This window comes from Mus caroli, unplaced genomic scaffold (assembly GCF_978045245.1).
Source record: "Mus caroli unplaced genomic scaffold, Mus_caroli_1 scaffold_7, whole genome shotgun sequence".
Lineage (NCBI taxonomy): Eukaryota > Metazoa > Chordata > Mammalia > Rodentia > Muridae > Mus > Mus caroli.
Window position 1 is genome coordinate 133911365 of NW_028227262.1, and position 19623 is coordinate 133930987.

The window sequence follows — 19623 nt, forward strand, 5'->3', positions numbered from 1 at the left end:
CTGGGACTCCAGTCAACTCTTCCCTCTTTTAATTCTAGAACCAAAAATGTGCTGTGCTTTTGACTTGTACCACCACACACACACACACACACACACACACACACACACACACACACCCTGTTTTAGTTATCTAAACCATTTTGGTAGAATCACAGGCATGGCTTCCTCATGGCTTCCCTCTGCAAAGCTCTCTCTGATGCTCTTCCCATGTCAGGACTTGGACTTCTCCCATGTAAACATACAGTAGCCCTGCACTTTTCCCTAAGGTATTGCTAACACAAGCAATCATCTCAGGAAAAACTGTCTCTCTCACAAGATCATAAATTTCACATGCAAAAGCTACACCTGCATAGATCATGACTGGATCCCCAACGTAACTCAGTAGTAAACAAAACCATCATAATGTGCTCTTTCAAAGTTTTAGGTCAAGTCCTAATCCCAAAAGTTTCATATAAAACCAGTCTATAAACAAATGATTAATATCTGTACAAGTTCTCAGAATTTTCAGATGCAGGAAGTTTGAGGTTGGAGAACTGAAATTATCTAGACCACAGCACTTGTGGTCTTGATAATTAAATGCTATTCATTTCTTCAGAGGTTAACATTTTTTGAGATGATCTCTATGATAATTCCCAGGCCTCAGTTCTTCTTAGAGGCCTGAAAAATTTACAAATGAGAAGCTAAATCTCAGGTCAGTGCTAAGCCCTATCCCCTACCTGTCCCCCAGCTCAATGACATAGCTGGCAAGGAAGGACCAAAAGACTTTAGGATAACCAGGAAGAACTTGAAAATCTGTGGCAGACAAATATATGATGTAGATTAAAAGGCAAGTGACCTAGCATATGATGACGAACATATACAAATAAATTAGAACAAAAACAGAGGCATAAGCGCAATAATAACAACATTTGTTGTCTCATGCATAACCCAGGAAACTTTAACCTACAGCCACACAGTCTTCACAGAAACAACCGTGAGTTCTTAACCTGGAATTGATCTAAAGCAGGGGTTCTCAACCTTCCTAACGCTGCAACCCTTTAATACAGTTCCTCGTGCTGTACCAACCCCCACCCATAACATTATTCCATTGCTGCTTCATAACTGTAGTTTGATACTATTGTGATTCATAATTCAAATGTGTGATATGCAGGATATCTGACAGGAGACCCCTGCGAAAGGATTGTTTGACCTCTGAGGAGTGTTTGCCCCACAGGTTGAGAACCCTTATCTAGAAAAAGAAAAGAAAAATGTGGTTTGGAGAAAGATGAAGAGGCATGCATACAATCACCTATTCCCATAAGTGCAACACAATATGTTTTTACGTTCTGTATATTGGTTTATAAACATCTTGCTACTTTATAACACATTAAAGCTCTTAATCAACTGAATGCAGCAAACCTGTGGCCATGATATCAGGAGGTCTTAGAAAACATAATCTATATATCGTAGTGCTTCCAAGCATCTGGCTCAATGCACCATAATGAAAAGAAAAATATCTTAAAATTCATAGCTCAGCTCAAGGATAATACTAATGCACACTGATGAACTAACGTACCATCCATTCCTGCAATGGAACACAAAGTTCCTGGTAGAATCCTCAAACTGACACAATGAGCCTCCTGGTATTAGGCTCCATTTGGGGACTAAGAAATAGGAGTTCACTGATGTTAGATAACTTATTCAACACCAGTAGTAAGTAATCACTCAGTCAGGACCTTTTCCCTAGCAGTTCATTTCCTCTGGCCTTCCCATACCTAATATTAAGATGTTCAACAAAAAAGATGAACAATATTTCCATCCAATTAAGGGAAAGAACCCAGGGTAAGCATGGAACAATCTACCATGAAAGAGAATTGTGTCAGGAAACTTCACCTCTGCTCTAGAATAGGGGTCTAGATGGTTACAATTAACAGAGGAGGTAAATGTAGAAGAACATCCAAAAATGGCTCACCACTACACACACCCCACTGGAAACCAAGCTGTTCGCTTGATTTGTACTAACTGATGATCACATGGTGTGCTCTGGGACAATAAGCAGAGCAACTGTGCGAGTGGGTGTAAACACTTGGTCAGCAGAGTGAAGACAAAGAATTTCCTGATAGCTGCCTAGAGCAGGAAAGGCCACTGAGGAGCTCAGAAGTCAGAACAACTTGCTCCTAGTACTTCTCCGAGACATGAATGAGCATGAAGTGTCAGGCAATGCCTGAAATTAATAAGAAGCATGATTTTTAATAGGCAACATCTACCAGTCCTCTCAAGGTGCTACATCAATGGGGTATAATTTTTAATTTCATATAAACCGAACTCCAAAGAAAAGCAAATAATAGTTGTTGAAATGAGCATTCAAACAAGAGAGCTGTGGAAAACTCTTAAATCAAAACCACTTCATGCTCTCTCTCTCTCTCTCTCTCTCTCTCTCTCTCTCTCTCTCTCCCCCCCCCATCGAAATAAGAAATGTTCTAAGTATATGACAGTATGCCCGAGCACCTGCCTTTCTTTCTGTGTTTTCCACACAGGCAGAATCCCCTGGAGTGATGGAATGGTGTTCATTAAGGGTGATCAGCTCTAAGCTGGCAGAGGCTCAGAAAAGACATAATAGAGTTGCTAACAGCAGAGCCTGTTGATATGGAGAGGAGATTCAGAGGATGCCAAGAGGAAGGCTTCAAGTAGGAGGGTGAGTGGCAATGGAAGGAGCCGTGGCTCGGTAAGGGCGGGCAAGTGTGAATTAGAGAGCGGCTTGCATTCTCCTGCCAATTAAGTGCTTACTATTATGAGAGCTAAAAACTCTTCAAAATGAATAAATGGGTTAAACAGAATGGGGATTACCATTTAAGTAGAGCATTCTAACTTTGCTTCAGATCCTGGGAATTCTATAAAAATCACAAAGGAGAGAATTAGCTGAACCAAACAGTTTTAATTTAATGGGAAATTTATTTTAGAAGAGAAGCTGAGAAAAATTTCTGGAGTTAAGTAATGGCATTTAGAATTAGAGGCATTTACATACAAAGCAGTGTCCATGGATAAAGTTAAGTAACAGGAATGTTCGGAAAGACCTAGAAAATTCTGCAATAGAGACCTCAGGCACTTAAGAAGAGGAACAAAGAAAAATGTAAGCGCTTCATAGGAAATAACCAGGATATTAGAATTTGACCTAAATTAAACCAAAACATTGTTGACACATGCTATCTGCCTGTCAATAGAGGTACGTGTGTACATAATGTACATTCACACGTAAATGCACATGCACAAGCATGCATGTGAACACGCATGTATGCATCTGCATGTAGACATAGAAACATCTTCTCCTATCTTAGAAACCATCCCATGATCATTTCTTTTCAATTATAATTAAAACATGTTATGTTGCCAATTACTTTTTATGGATTTGCGTGTATTACAGATTAAATAGAAAAATGAATATTAACTAGGGTGTCACTTCATTGCAATGTCTATTTTATGAACTCAGAAAACTGGAGCTTATTAAAACAAAGCACTACTAAAAAGTATAGGTTCAAATTATGCAGCACACCATATATCCTCCTCTAAGGAGAAAAACCGAGGTCTTAGTCCATGCTCTCAGGGAAAACAAAATATTTATATAAATTCTAGAATCTGAAATAAATCCCTCCAAATTAAATTATACTCAAAAGTATTTTCTCAGAATATGAATGGTTCTTAAGCATTTAAGTGTCTCTTTTTAAAAATAATAAAATAGAAAGAAAGCTTTCCAACTTTAAAATTTCCCCAGAAAACGGCTATTGTGCTTTTAATTCTTTGCTAATTTAAGACTTAAAAAAAAATAACAAACATAAGTAGCTCGAGCTGTCTTTTTTTTTTTTTTTTTTGCATTTAAATTTTGTAAGAAAGATATTCACACGGCACATTCCTGCACTAGACTCTGTGTGGCCTATTTATTCAAAGTGTTTCATTCCATATGGATTTCTTCTTTTATTTATTACTTCCAGAAAGGATTTTTTTTTCCTCTAATAAGTTAGGAACTCAGGGACAACAGATTTGAAATACAAGCCTTCAAATCACAATCCCTGGTGGGCCACCTGCCATGTTTCTTCTAGAAGGACTACAGAAATGAGAAAAAGTCAAACATCCACCCAGCACAGGAGCCAACTCGGTGTGAGCCATAAGCAGGTGGTCCACAGAGGTCAGTTCATGGAATAATTTGGAAATAGTTCTCTGCTTAGATCTCATCTAGGAAGCCTGAGAATACACCCTCTAACTAGAATGTAATTTCCAAAGCAGCCACTCCCTTCATTTTCCAGGGCTGTTTTATTCTCAGTGAAGAAAAGTGCAAACAGCCACTTCACATTGCCAGATATCGGTCCGTTATAAATTACCCCCTAAATGTCCAATAGAGAAGGCAACAGGCATCCTGGTCAGTGGAGACAGCCAGTGAGTCACCAGCCCACAGAAACTCCTCTCAAGAGCAGATAAAGAAAACACAGTCAGATTCAACAGTTGTCCTTTGCACTTTTGACTTATGCAGCTGAGCTATCCCATGCAGGACTGGAAAAAAGAGTGGGCTGTGCGTTTGAAACTGTTCCCACACCCCAGCCGTCTTTTTCTTTTCTTTTTCTGATGCTCTCTCCATCCGGCCAGCCAACCTAGTGCCTCAGTGGGAACACTCACATCAATTCTGTAGAAGCCAGCTGTCCTGTTCTTCCATGGCACTCAGGGAGCCACACAGGGCTCCTGGAACCGGAGCGAGCCAGAACTGACTCATGGCTTATGTTCACTTCCAGCCTTGTGGAGAATTGAGCCACCAGCTCCCTTTCCAAGGCCTATTGTTATTAAAAGATCTGCTGAGCCTCCATAAGGCCCTGAACAGTAAAGCAAGAAGAAAACACCCAACTCACCTAATGTGGGAAGCAGACATTGACTTAAAAAGAAATGACTGAGGATGCTATTGGAAAAGTTCAAGAAGCAAAGGCAGACAGACAGCTTCATGGAGTCCTAACTCAGAGAGATAGACTGGCTTTTGCTATGACAGGAGGAGACTTCTTGATGTGGCTGTGATGGAGTCACATTTAGTATGCTCTAAGTTCTTCCACTTCGAATGTTTCTTATACATCCAACAAGATAGCCTTCATCTACAAAAGCATGACTGGGAAACTAGCAGAAGTAAGAGGCTTTGGAATTTTTAATCCTCATTCTGAGTCAGATGTTCACTCACAAGTATTTGAAAATGCTTGCCAGCTCAGGTTTCCAGTGCTATTACAGGCTGTGGCTATTATTTTCACAAGTCTATTTAACTGCCAATAGTCACCGCAGCACTCCCATAGGAGGTGATAGACCTCCCTATCTCTATATTCTTTCTGGGAACATTAGTAGAGACCTAAACACTTGTTCCCAAATGCTCACATGGTACACATTGCATCATTAGCTCAGTAAGGAAACTGTTCCCTGCAATATTTTTGATTCGTGTCCACTTAACCAGTAAAGACAATGGAAAGAACAATTCACTTTAAATCCTGTCTTTTAGCAAGATGAATTCTGTGTCTAGGATGAGCGCCATCAAGTAGCAAAAAAGCTTTGTAACACATTAATCCAAATCTCCAAATCCTTGTGCCACAGTGTATTTGGAGTTTTGCCTTAGGTGATCTTATTTACATTATTCTACTATGGGCTTGGGAAAGAAAACTGGAGAAATGAATTAATTAAATGAAACTCTTACAATTCTGCTTCTACAGAGAGTAAGAGAGAGAGAGAGGGAGAGAGAGAGAGAGAGAGAGAGAGATTGGGAGGGGCTTACATGTGTCCCCCCCAGTGAGTGGAGTTTAAATTCTCTCCTGTATACCTTAGCTCCAAGTCTAGTTTTTAGGAAATCACATGCAAAATATGCCAGCATTTCACCAAACCTCTTGTTTTTCCCAATTTTAGAGTTGATATTTCAATAAAAGAGGATCAATATATATTGAGGGACAACTTTTCTTCAAATGCTGTTTCTTTGATTCTTTGGAAAAGGCTATATAAATCCTGTTTGTCACTAATTTCTATGTTACATTTCCTTCCTTCCTATTCCGTTCTCTGAGACAAAAGTATCTCAAACCTAAAGTTAAGAGAACATGCTTGGAGAGCCGTTTTAGAAAGGAAAACTATAAATATCTCGACAGTATTTTTACTATTGTTGCTAATTTTCTGCCAAGTTGATGTTTTCTTAGTATTCAGTGAGGGCCAGGAACTGAGCATTCTTCAAAAGAAAGTAACGCCAAAAGTTTTGAAGAAAAAGAATATAACACAAGAGGGAATCTATATTATAAATTCTCTGAAATGACGAGTGAAAATTAAATTAGATAGTACAACACTTGAATGTGAGAAATGCATTCTCTCTGCACTCTAGCAGACAAAGTAACCATGAACAAGAATTCAGAAGATTTCCTTCTATGCTTTTTCAAATATGGCCATATATACTCTTCCCTGTACTAAATTCTTTTCAATGGCAAATGTAATTTGAGCTACCTAGAGAGACTCAGAGACTCAGAGACATAAGTTCCACATCTAAAGCCTCACATTGAATTTTGAACATCCCCTGAAAGATACAATAATTTCTACTATTCTCAGAGTGAAATAATTACACCAATGCTTTATAAATACTCTATAAAGCCACCTCAGGGGCAAGAGAAGCATCAAAAAGACACAAATAGCAATATAAAAACAAGTTAGGTATCAATTACCAAAAGAATAGCAACCACAAGAGCATTTTGTCCTTTAGATCTGATATTGTGTACAACGGGTATTTAAGGACGACATCTGATTTCCAATGGGTCCTCACTCAAAAAAGAGCTGATTAAATCTAACATAGGGTATAATTTTTACAGGCCAGTTGTTCCATTCTAAAGAAGATATGAATGCTCATAGTGACTTACATCCTAATTTTAGCTCTGATGGTTATAGCATCAATAGAAACACTTTCAGACTTAGAGATGTGTAGCAAAATTACTTGGGAAGGTAACTAGGTATGCTTTCATAGTCATATCTCTGTGTCTCGGAAGTTCTTGTTTAAGAAATACTTACTTCTGACAAGTTCACCAGCTGAAGGATTTGGCCAAATGGACTGGTCCCGCATCAGCCCACACCTGGTATGGCCACTGGTAGCTGGCCTTTTATCTTTCTCAGTATTGTCCTCATTACATGCTTCTGAAAAAGATGAAACGTATTATCATTTGGTGAATGCTACCTGTCTTTCTGTATTTCAGGGAGGGTTGCTGTTTGTTTGAGGATTTTTCTGAAACAAGTATCTCATAGAACATAGACCTGGAACTCTCCATGCAGCTGATGACCATGAATTTCTGATTTTCCTACCAGCACCTCTCAAGTACTGGAATCATAGGTGTGTAGCACCACACATGACTTAAGTTTTTCTTACTGCTTCCAAGTCTGCCATAGGTTAAGGAAATATATAATATACCATTATTGACTGTTGCACATATTGTTGGCCCATTAACATTTGTGCACCTACTATCTTTTCATCATTAAGGAAACATGCTCACAAGAAAATACAACCTATCAAGACAGCAGTAAATAAGTTTTAGCACAGCAGGTGATCTGTCATAACAGAGGAATGTAGAAAGGTTACATCAAGGATGAGAGCGAGTGAGTCCATACAGGTAGGAGGCAGGTGAGACAGAAAAAGTATCAAAAGAGAAGAGACTACAAATGATTGATGGACATGAAAGGCAGAGCCCAGCTGAATGAGAAGTAACTGGGCAGTGAGGATCTAGGAAACAGATACAGAGGTCTCTCTATAGAAAGCGAAGGAAAAAGTCAAAGAGTGTGCAGTGCCTCCTCGGAGAGGCACGTGTTTAGGATGAGAGGTTGGTGTGTAGGATTATGAGTTCTCGGGTGGAAAGACAACATGTAAGGAAATGGAAGGTCTTGTTGGGAGCATAAGTCAAACAACACACAACCTATAACACAAGGTAAAATGCATGCTATGAAAGGTCCAGAGCACTAAAGGAGTTCAAAGGACCAGGAAAAAAAAATCTCATCAGGATTCAGAGATCAAGAAAGACACTATAGAGAAGGGAGCGCGTTGGATGGTTTCTAAAAGATTAGAAGAACTTCAAAAAGTCACATGGGAGAAAGGGAGAAGAACAGCATGGGAAAACTCCAAAAGCAGACACTTGGGCAAAGGTCCCAGCTCCAGGCTAGGAAGCTCTTTCAGAAGGACAGGAGGTGAGGCTGTGAAGTTCTGATGAAGATAGAATGTGGATATCTAAATGTCAACAGAGGAAAACTGGACTTAATTCAAAAGCGAGGGGGTCAAATCAAAGAAGCTATGGAAGCTTTGTGAAATGACTAAGTAAGGCTACATATTAAGGGGAGCAATAAACAATCTCAATCCTAATTGATTGGGGGGCCATAGTGAATAATTCTATTTTATGTAACAGACAAGGAGCTATCCTCAGGAGATGCACTTTTCCTATATCCTTTATATATTCACTGGATATGAGAGAGTCAGAGAGAAAGAGACATAGAAAGAGACAGAAAAAGACAGAGACAGAGAGAGGAAGAACAAGAAGAGGAGAGGAGAGACAGACTCAGGGAGAGAAAGAGACTGAGACTACCCACATGTGCTTGCATATGTGAACAGCTGGTCCAGGCTGATGGGGCTATTTGAAAAGGTTGTGGAAATGTTATGAGGTCAAGCCTCAGTGGAAGAAATGGGTCACTTGGGGTAGGTAGGCCTTGAGGTATCATAGCATGCTCCACCTTCCATTCACTCTGGGCTCCCTAAGTACAGAAAAAATGTAACCAGGCCACTTCCTGTTCCTGCCACAGTGCCTTCTCTTCCTGAGGCCTTGTCTTCTAAGCCACGAGGAACTGCATGTCTCCACAGTAAACCTTGTCTCCCTAAGATGGTTTTGTCGGGTTGTTTTACCTTAGCAACAGAAAAGGAGCTCATACAGGCACTGAAGTGGAGAGTTAGCCAAGTTCAAATAGACACCAAGGAGAGTTTAGCTGAGTGACAACAGTGGCAGATGTGAGAAACTAAGTAAGGTTAAAGAGATAAGAAGATGGGGTTGAAATGACCAATCTTCTCATCTAGATTTGATGGTAAAAGATCCAAAGAATGGGAGAATAACTTATAGATGATATACACAGAAACATATGGTGTATACAAACATTTATTCATTTCACTGGGTGGTGTCCATATCTTGAAAGATAACATATTACCCAACCTTCGTGCAGTTCATAGTCTGGGAGATGAGTTGAAAACTGAGTATGTGAGTGTACAAACCAGTAACAAAGGTATAGTGAGCTAGTCTGCAGGGAGTGGGTGAAGGTCCTGAGTAAATGTGTATCATTGGACATGAGTCAGCCACGTCAAGGACCAAAGCCTAAGACCCTTGGAGACTTGGCACATTCCACACCATGTGAGTCTCAGATAGATTGCAAAACCTTCCTCTCGTCCAAGAGTGAATAATCATGGTGCATGCAGAAAATATAGGCCATGCTCTCCTCCCTTACAACCTGAAAAAGAGCTAACCTGTAGAGACTGCTTCTGCTGATATTAGCTAAATCTGCCTCTTTGACTCACCAGTATCTGTAAACCCTCCATGACTCAGCTGAACACTGTAAACACTGCCTTCATGTTCCACTGTGTAAAACAAACATGAGCTTCCAGCATGCTGCAGGCTTCTCCATCAGAGAGCCCAGTACATCTGATCCCTACTGTGTGTGTGTCCATGAGTTTTGTCTTCTCTTCACTCTCTTGCTGGCCCAGTCAGGTCAGTCTCTGGCATCTTGCTGGACACACACCATTTATCATCCTCAAATTCCACTGCTGAAGCATTTCCAATTACTGAGCTCATTGGCAGAAAGAATGGAGTCTGCACCATTAGGGGGAAGTCAAGAAATTCCATGATATCAAGATACGGAGGCAAAAGAAATGAAGGAGATGCAACTCAGACAGAAGTTGTTAGCCAATCTCGTTAACATTTCCAGTAGAAGGGAGAAGAAATTTCTGCACATGCAAAAAAGTTTCATGTATCACAGAGATTTCACAACAAATTAACAATTCTGTCACAAAGCACATTTCTTTTTTTTTAATATATTTTATTATGTATTTTCCTCAATTACATTTCCAATGCTATCCCAAAAGTTCCCCACACCCCCCCTCTCCCCCATTTCCCTACCCACCCATTCCCATTTTTTTTTTTTTTGGCCCCGGTGTTCCCCTGTACTGGGGCATATAAAGTCTGTGTGTCCAATGGGCCTCTCTTTCAAGTGATGGCCGACTAGGCCATCTTTTGATACATATGCAGCTAGAGTCAAGAGCTCCAGGGTACTGGTTAGTTCATAATGTTGTACCACCTATAGGGTTGCAGGTCCCTTTAGCTCCTTGGGTACTTTCTCCAGCTCCTCCATTGGGAGCCCTGTGATCCATCCACTAGCTGACTGTGAGCATCCACTTCTGTGTTTGCTAGGCCCCGGCATAGCCTCACAAGAGACAGCTATATCAGGGTCCACAAAGCACATTTCAACACATGAGAAATAGTTGGGTGTAAACTCAGGTTGAAACCCAGAGGCTAAGATTATGACAAAAAGCAGGGCAGGGGATGGTTTTAAGCATTTTTAGACTGCAAAACCATATTCAAACATCAGTGAAATATAAAGGAAAGTATACTAAACCAATATGTTCTAGATTTATGTAACATCTATTCAGCATTATCAGAGGTGAAAATGTAATCTTCAAATGATGTGTTAGTTTCAATTGAAATCTTAACTTTCTTAAACAGTTCCAGAATTCTTTACTGCTATAGTCAAATCCAGCCTTTTGGAGATTATCAGTAAGAAAGACTTTCTCCGACCTCACCAGTTCACAGGAACTGACTTATCAGCAGTCCTCCGTGCTCTCACTGTTACGAAGCTGACTGCCGCCAGGTGTCATGCTAGTAGGCTTGATTCAATTAGTAACTTTAATTGAAGCTGAATGAAATTAATTATATAATTTTGAGCTGTTCAAGTTTAATTCCATTAAAATTAATTCATGAAACCGAGGCATTATGAGGCATTGCTGACTAAAAGAAAATAGGTATGAATAAACCCTCTAGACACACTTGACGCATATTTGAATCATGTCCAATATTCGAGTGCTAAGCACAGACCCACTCCAATCCTCACAGAATAAATGGCAATGACACGTGCTCCATATACTCATGGATTTATGATGATATAACCTACTCCTAAGGGGAGATGGAGTTCCTTCTACCCCAAATTCTTATTAAGAGACAGTTTATCATGCTTTTTAAAATGAATTTGCTTATCTGCAAACTCTAGAATTAGATGATCCCCAGTATCCTGAAGTCAAAAGAGGAAAAGAAAAAACTACCGCTCCATTTCTCATTAGATTCAAAGGGAAATAAGTCATGTGAGAGTCCTACGACATCACAATCACCAGGGTGTCCAACTTTGCCTCCTTTGAAAACTAAATGTCTTGGCTTGAAAGCTGGTCACTAGTTTGTCCTGTGATAATCTCCTGCACCCAGCCCAAGGCAAGGCTCAGTAAAGGCTCCCAGTAAAAACTGAAATGGCCTTGGGCTAATTCGTTACTTGTATAAACTAAGCTTCCGTGGCCATTTAACAGTGCTAGGAAAAGCTAAGGCATGGACACCACTTTACTTGTATTATTTTACATCTCCTCATCTTAAAGGAATATCAGATATTAGATTCTTAAATAGTATTTACACTCATCGCTGAAGAAATGGAAGGAAAGGAGAAAGAGGGATTTCAGTGATAGACAATCATTCATGTTATGGACAACATCCAAACAGAATCAACCCTGGCAACAGGTATCAACAAGCTGTCTACTTCTTCAGAGGACTTAGATATTAGATATTTATCACATGACCATTATAAATGTAGGAATGGTACAATGCTTAATAACAGATGGTCATTATCAACATATGTTTGCAGTGTAACATGTGCATTGGGAAACTAAGGATTGCTTTTCAAGCCATTGCATTCATTCCGGATATATGAAGACTTGAGGTTGCAATTCACTTACTATGTGTAGGCCTAGGGTGGAGATCTCCAGCACCAAGTGATTTCCCTAGCATAGGACATCACTATGAACCAAACGGTAAGAGATTACACATGCGGCCAATGGGTTCTTCTCCTCTCTGTAGTGAATTACTATAAGCCATGCTTCTTGGTTTTGCTGATGAGTCAGAACCATGATGAGAACACTTGCCACATCTACATGCACAGACCCTAACCTTAGAGGATCTAGTGCACATGGCTTTGTGAATGGAAGAGTGATGTCAAGAAAAAAATGTGTCCAAGCAGGACAGGTAGTAAGATCCATATCTTAATATTCACCTCCTCCATACAGGATTCTAAGGAATCGAAAAATGAAAGTTTACCTAATCATCTAATGAACACATCTATATTTTGTTACACTTCCTTGTCAGGACAAATATGAAAGCTCAAAAATCTGAATGGTATATAGTACTAACCTGTTCTACCAATACATGGGGTGAAATAAATACATTTTAGCTACCCCAAACTTGAAAGTCTTTTAAAATTACCACAGGGCCAAAGGATTGGGGTGTACTTGCAGGTGTACAAAGCTTTCCTGTGTGCCTCTTCAATACAGAGAAGTGGAAAACAAATTGCAGATAAGCAAGGAGACCATGTCCTACAAAATAAATCTCTCAGCCAGGAAGACTGAACATACACAGATGAAACAATCAAGACCCAACAAAACAGAATAGAGGTGGAACCGGTCCAGGGTCAGCCTTCTGACTCCAAGACTGAGAGCTGTGTGAGCAGAGAACGGCCCTCAGCTCCTCCTCCTCCTCCTCTACACGGGAAAACAGAGATGTTGGACTGCCAAGGCCATGTCACATGCTGACAATGTAACTGACTCTGCATAAGGGTAAACAGTAGAACTCAAATTCCCATACACACTAAAGGATGTTCAGAATGGAAGAAAACATTAAAATAAATACTTTGTAGGCATAGGACTTGAGTTCATTCTTAGAGAAGTGACAAGCATGAATTATGCTAAAGAAAACTCAAAGGGGTAAAAAAAAAATAAAGGTTCAAAATGATCAATTTAAGTTCATTATTTTTTCCTCCAAAATGACTAACATGATCGAAGTTCAGCATCAATAATGAGAGGCAGTCTTCACCAATAATCTTGATTGCTCCTGCTGAGGAAGTATAGGAAATTTCAAGTAAATAGAATTTCTATTTCAGTTAAAATTCTATACTATTTTACCTAGCTGGCATTATCCAAATTTCAAACCTTGATAATGCTAGTTACTTATCTCAGACACTTGGGGAAATCAAGTAATTGATTTACTACAAGAAAGAAAAGTCAGTAACAAGCAAGAAAAATTTAAAAACATTAAATAAATTGGATAATTTACATAAAATGTATATATGCCATATAACAGCCATTAAGTTGATATGTAGTTGTTCAGTAATATTATTTGAGAGAAAGATAAAAATGCTTTGCTTTGTTGAAAGAAAACGCTAATGAATTTCACAATTAGAGTTCTGTCGTGGAAATTTCCAAAAGACTTTAATATATAGTATTTAGTTGATCTTCACAACCATCAGTGATATAATTAGGAAGAAAACAGACCAGTTTTACAGATGGGAGACACATGGTGTCTCAGAGTAAAATATGGAAGTAGAAACACAATGATAATGGAGGGGATGGCTGGGTGAGGGAATGGAAGAATCTTGTGACCCAGCTGATTTTAGCAGAGAAAACTCCTTAATCACTCAGCCCTTCTCTCAAACTGTCTGGAATAACACCACAGGAGAACATGGTCTGCTCTTAGTCTGGTATGTCAGTTAGGTGTTCTTTGCTTTGAACCTGTCATCAGGTAATCTATATAGTTCTCTCTTTGGTACACAAAAAAACCAGTAAACTCAATCCCTCTATTAGACAAATTACTCAAATATTAAACAAGAATGTGTCCACCAGTTTAGACACAAATGTATCATTCTAATAGCCAAAATATGTGTGTGCTATATTCATGTGTGTACTTGAATGTGTGTGTGTGTGTGTGTGTGTATGTGTGTGTGTGTGTTTGCACTCACGCTCACCCATGTGTGTGGATGTGAAGTTGGGAAGCTGACACTTTTTCTACATTGTTCCTCCACTACTTGTTTGTTTGTTTGAGGCAAGTTCTCTCACTGAACCGGAAGCTTACCATCTTGGCTGCCTTGGATCCCAGGGATGTTCCGCTGTCTACCCCTGCAGTGCTGGGACAAATGTGTTACATACCTAGCTTTAGTGTGAGTTCTGTGTATCTGAACTCGGGCCCTCACACTTGTACAGCAATCACTTTACCCACTGACCCATCTCTCCAGCTCTAATAACTGAATGTTTCCAACAAACCATAGTGCCAAAGGAGTACAGACTGTTGCTTCACAGTGAGCTAGGATTAGCAATGTTATTGGGCAAGGATGCTTGGTTAAACTTTGAGACACTATAAAGTTCTGAACATAAACAGCCTTCCAAGAAGAGAGGATAATGCTGTCGTTTTACATCCTAGATGTGTACATCCTTCCCTGATAGTAAACAAAGATTACCTTTACGATCTCCAGGACAGACATATGATCCCTAGTTTGTACTCTGCACCAGAGAAATGCTTACTAGCACAAGTTTGAGAACAGTTTGCCACACCAACGGGACCGCTACTAATTATGTGAATGCTATAAAAACTACTTTTGGGTAAGATTTTTCTTATCTTTAAAATGAGAAAAATAATGTAACTAGAACATAGGTTATATCAAGTATATGAACTCATATCTAGAAAGCAATGTCTTGTTCATAGTAAGCTCACCCACGGTGATTATTACTGTTCTTTTAGATAGCCATCTTTCAAAGTCCTGCTATAAAAATATCATGAGGTAAGCTGTTGAGGTCAATAACCACTTGGGAATCCCTTTCTGAAACACCACACAAGCGACATGTCCGTAGATAGACTAAGGAAAAGTACTGTCCTATGGGAGGCTGTGGGGTTTTGTTTTGTCTTTTGTTTTTTGGTTTTGTTTCTGTTTTCTGTTGTGGACTAGGCAGTTCCAAGAGGGGGAGAATACTTTCAAGTCAAGTCCATGAAGAAGTTTGTATGCCTGCATCTGACTTAGCAGTCTGTGGCCACAGAGGCTGGGTTTCCCCAGCCTTTTCTAGTATTCTCTTTATTATTTTTTCTTTTTTAACATACTATCATGCCCCCTCAACTATTCTCCTGAAAAAGGCAAGGGTAAACTCACAATATGTTGTCCTCTTGTTGTCTATGTGGTAGCTGCTTCCTTAGTGGATGTATAAACAATGATAGAGCTCAGAAACTCTCCTCGCAATCCCTCCTAAACCTTAGTAACTGTTCAATGCACTTATCTTTTACAGAAAAGAAAATACAAATCTCTGTGTTTAAATTTAGGGACTTATACAAGTTACGCCTCATATACACCAATTAAGTGCTCAGTAATCATTAACAGACACAGTTTCCAAAATATCAATATTGTCAGACTTTACTAACCTCTATCCCTCCCTACATCCTCTATCTATAAAACTTGTCTCCTACAATGTCATTTCATTATCCATTCAAAACCCAGACAATTGTATTCTAGTTGACAACATCCAAGGAAATCTAAGGTGAAAAATCCCTAAGAAACATGAAAAAAAAAAAAAAAACCTGTGACTATCTTTTCCCAGCAGCTCCGAACAATGTGGAAATTCTGCAAATATAACCTTTAAAACCAAAAACAAAATTAAGCCAGCTCTCAGGAAGACCCGGGGCCTGGAATTTCACTTTTTCACTGATCCAAAAGGAAAACAAAACAAAACAAAACAACAACCCCGAAGCCTAATGACCTTTACAGAACCATGCAAATCTAACTTCCTTTGTCTTCTCTTCCCAGCGGACTACAATCTCCTTTTCCAAAAAGCATGTAAGATCATATAAATAACCATGGTAACACGCATTGGTAGACAAACAGGCATAGAGATAAACGTTCATGATTTTATAAATAGAAAAAAGCATGTAATCACAGATAAATTTATGTGTTTATGGATTGAATTGAATGCTTAAATCAATTCAGTTAAGTCACTGTTACCTGCGTTAAGATGAGACTTTTCAGCAAGCTCTGAAATGAATTCCTTCAAGAGGAAGGTCTGATTGGATTCAAAGTGAAAAAAAAAAAAAGAAACAAACAAAAAATAAACAAAGCAACTATAAATGAACCAGCTTATCTATTGAGGGAGCCAAAGGAAAATATGCATAAGCAAAACGGAAATATTTACAAAAACAGAAGTACATGATTGAGCATGAACATTAAGAAAGGTATAAAATGCATTGGTGGTTTAAAATACATTGTAGTAAATCAGAGAGGGAGAGAAGGATACCACACTGTCCTTGTTTAAAAGAGGCGAGAGTGGGGAAGGGCGGGGGGATAGGAGGATTAGAAAGAGAAATTTGGGAAGGGAAAGAGAACATCTTAATCTCTAGTACCTTTACGCTCCTAATCTGGTGAATGTACTTTTAAGTCACCTGATCCCGAGTCTTGGAATTCTCAAGGTTAGCAGTATTTTCTCAACCAGGAACACTCACCCTATAGCCAAACATTCAAAGATTCATGGAATGTAGCATTCTTGTCTTCCAGAGTTACTCAGACGAAAACATCCAATACTCACCATCCCCCAAGAACTGGCAAGAGACACAGACATTGGTCCTCCAGGAGAAAGGAATCTGCTAGAGCAGAACTCCAGCAAAGCTACAGCTAGGAATCACTTTTATTCAAAGAGCTCCACTATGTCTAGCTAACATCACTACTCAGATCACTTTGATTGATTTGCTTTAGTTTGTTTTTTTTACAAAGTTGACAAGCAAACAAATCTACATAAATGTTTATCCTTGACTTATGTGACTGCCATGTCTTTTAAAATGTCTCCTTTTCTCTCTCCCCTGTGATAACTACCTCGATTCATTCTCTGGATTTGCACTCTAGTTGACTGTGGACAAAGTAGTCTTACTTAACCTTACCTAGGAGCCGGGCGTGGTGGCGCACGCCTTTAATCCTAGCACTCCGGAGGCAGAGGCAGGTGGATTTCTGAGTTCGAGGCCAGCTTGGTCTACAAAGTGAGTTCCAGGACAGCCAGGGCTACACAGAGAAACCCTGTCTCAAAAAGACCAAAAAAAAAAAAAAAAAACAAAAAACCACTTAACCTTACCTAGAAGATTGACTGTTTGGAAAGCATTCTGTATAACTGATTGCTGAAGTCCACACACGGTGTCCACAGTAGCTTCCTTACTTAGTTGTCTCTGAACACTGTGTAGAATGAACTCTTCCACCTTCCCCTATGCCAGAAGGATGATGCCCTCATCTTTAATCTTGTCTAGTTCCCCTTTCTTTTCTTTACCTCCTCCTTTTAAAATTATTAGTGTGTAGTGTTCAGACTCCATCATGGGTTTAGTTGTGACATTTTTGTTCACATACATAATGTACTTTAGAAGCCTTCTTTCAGTGGTCTCAGCCTTAAACACTTTTCTGTTAGCTCTCAGTGATTTGATCAGGACCAAATTCCTTTTCTGGTTCTCTGGCCAAGCAATGAACCCTTCTTTGGCACTTTTACAAGAATGAAGGGCACCGGGACTCAATAATGAGCCAAGGGGGTTGTTTAATCTGTAACAGCATTGCAAAGCTCAAGACTCTGACTTTGAAGTAAATAAAAAAGAGAAGCAGAGCAGGCCACTACAAGTTGTTGTAAGGACACAAACAGAATAATGATGTATGAATTAAAATTATATTGACATTGATTTCTTACACTGCCGAATGATTGATAAGAGATTTGATTTCAAGTCAGAAGGTAGAGCCTCTCCTAGTTCTCAGAAACCTAAACAAGAAGCCTCTCAAATAATCCCCTAACTCAGCTTTGGGACACTCTCAGCCCTACCTCTGGGATGCGACATTTGTTCAATTCTCCTTTAAGCCCACATCCCAGTTTGATGTATTTCTACCATCTTTGTCATCTCTTTCCCTTTCACCCATTCTGCAGCTGCAGGATGACCCTGAACAGCTCCCTTATCTTAGATATCCTGATAGGCCTAACATCCTTACAAAGGAAATACAGTGATTTCCCAAGTCCCTCACAGTCTTCAGTGCTTCCTGCCTATTTCCCTACTGAAGTCCACATCTTGGGCAACGGTAGAAACAGAACCATGAGCAACTTTTATTTTCCGGTTTTCCTTGTGTCTTAAACATTAATCAGTTACCATTTCTGCTCATTAGGAGTTCCCTCCCACCTTCTTATAAATCTCCATTCACGGACAGACTGCCTATCTGTTTCCTTCCCAAGGAGTACTTTCCTTTCAGAAAAACTCAACACAATGTTCTTTAGATCAATAATTACCCAGAAACTGTATTTTCTGTTCTCAGATATGCTATTTGGGTTTATATGTTTCATATGAAAATTATATTAAACACTTGTTTGCTAAGCAAACAAACAAAAAGAAATGCTTTTCACATTGTTCTCTGGCCAAGAGCTCCTTTGCTGTATTCCTGTGCTTGATAATTTATCTTACTTCTTACTGAGAAGTGATATGAAACCTTTGATGAAAAAAAGGACTTACTAAGGATTGTGCTTATAACTTGAGTAAAATAAGAAACTAGGTTTATATTCATAAACACTCTAAAGGTCAGAAGCTGCCCCATCATGAAACAGATGAGGAGAGCTATGCTTTGGGGAAGGAAGGCAGAGCTGGCTCCTGATACTCTGCCACCTGACTCGTGGGGGTGCACGCCTTTAATCCCAGCACTCGGGAGACAGAGGCAGGCAGATTTCTGAGTTCGAGGCCAGCCTGGTCTACAAAGTGAGTTCCAGGACAGCCAGGGCTATACAAAGAAACCCTGTCTCGAAAAACAAAAACAAAAACAGAGTTTCTGACACCTGCTCTACCACGAGTTACCTCATTTTGAGTGTCAACTCTGCACAAATTCAAACCAACATAAAGGAGTAAAGAAATAAAGCATAAGATCTGTGGTCATGCATTCTTCAACTGATGTCACCAGCAATACAAGCCCAACAAAACCAAACGCTTCCCATCACCCTGAGAGTCTGTCCCAATCACTATAATTTCTGAGAAGCTCCAAAACTAGACCACAACCACCATAGTGAAAACTGGCACTAACTAATCTGCCACATATTCTTGTTGTAATCTTCCAGTGGTATGTAAACAAGGATTGCAATTCCCTTTAGCAGATCTCACATCCTCCCTCACCAATGTGCATATGGCTATATGCCTTATTGGTACAGCTATGCACATAAGCATTCCTAATCTTCAAGGGACCATGTATATAGCAGGTACACAAAACACTTGAGAATAGGGTCTTCCCTTTCAAATGTCAATACTAAAATGTATGTGCTAGCATAAAACCTCATTTCCAGCTTCATTCCTGAGACTGCAAAAAGACAGAGCCAAAAGGCACATGTATGTGAATCATCTTTGTTCAGATCATGTGGGCGTGAATCTGAAAACAGAAGTAGACTGCAAGTAGAAACCACAAGCAAAATTAACATTTTCGAGTTAAAATAGCAAGTTCCTGCTTACTGGAGTTTGGGTGATCAGAATTAGAATTATGAAC

The 19623-nt window shown here is 39.5% G+C and overlaps 1 protein-coding gene across 3 annotated transcripts in view; it reads right to left on the bottom strand.

Moving 5' to 3' along the window:
• The window catches only part of Mdfic (MyoD family inhibitor domain containing), an 82243-nt gene that overhangs the window by 54281 nt on the left and 8339 nt on the right, over positions 1 to 19623 (bottom strand). For 2 of the 3 annotated variants that reach the window (XM_021164706.3, XM_085840811.1), the window contains one exon: positions 7030 to 7152. In XM_021164706.3, the coding sequence (XP_021020365.1) occupies positions 7030 to 7152 (123 nt within the window). The remainder of the gene's footprint in view (positions 1 to 7029; positions 7153 to 19623) is intronic. The other variant, XM_085840812.1, reaches the window with a different exon arrangement.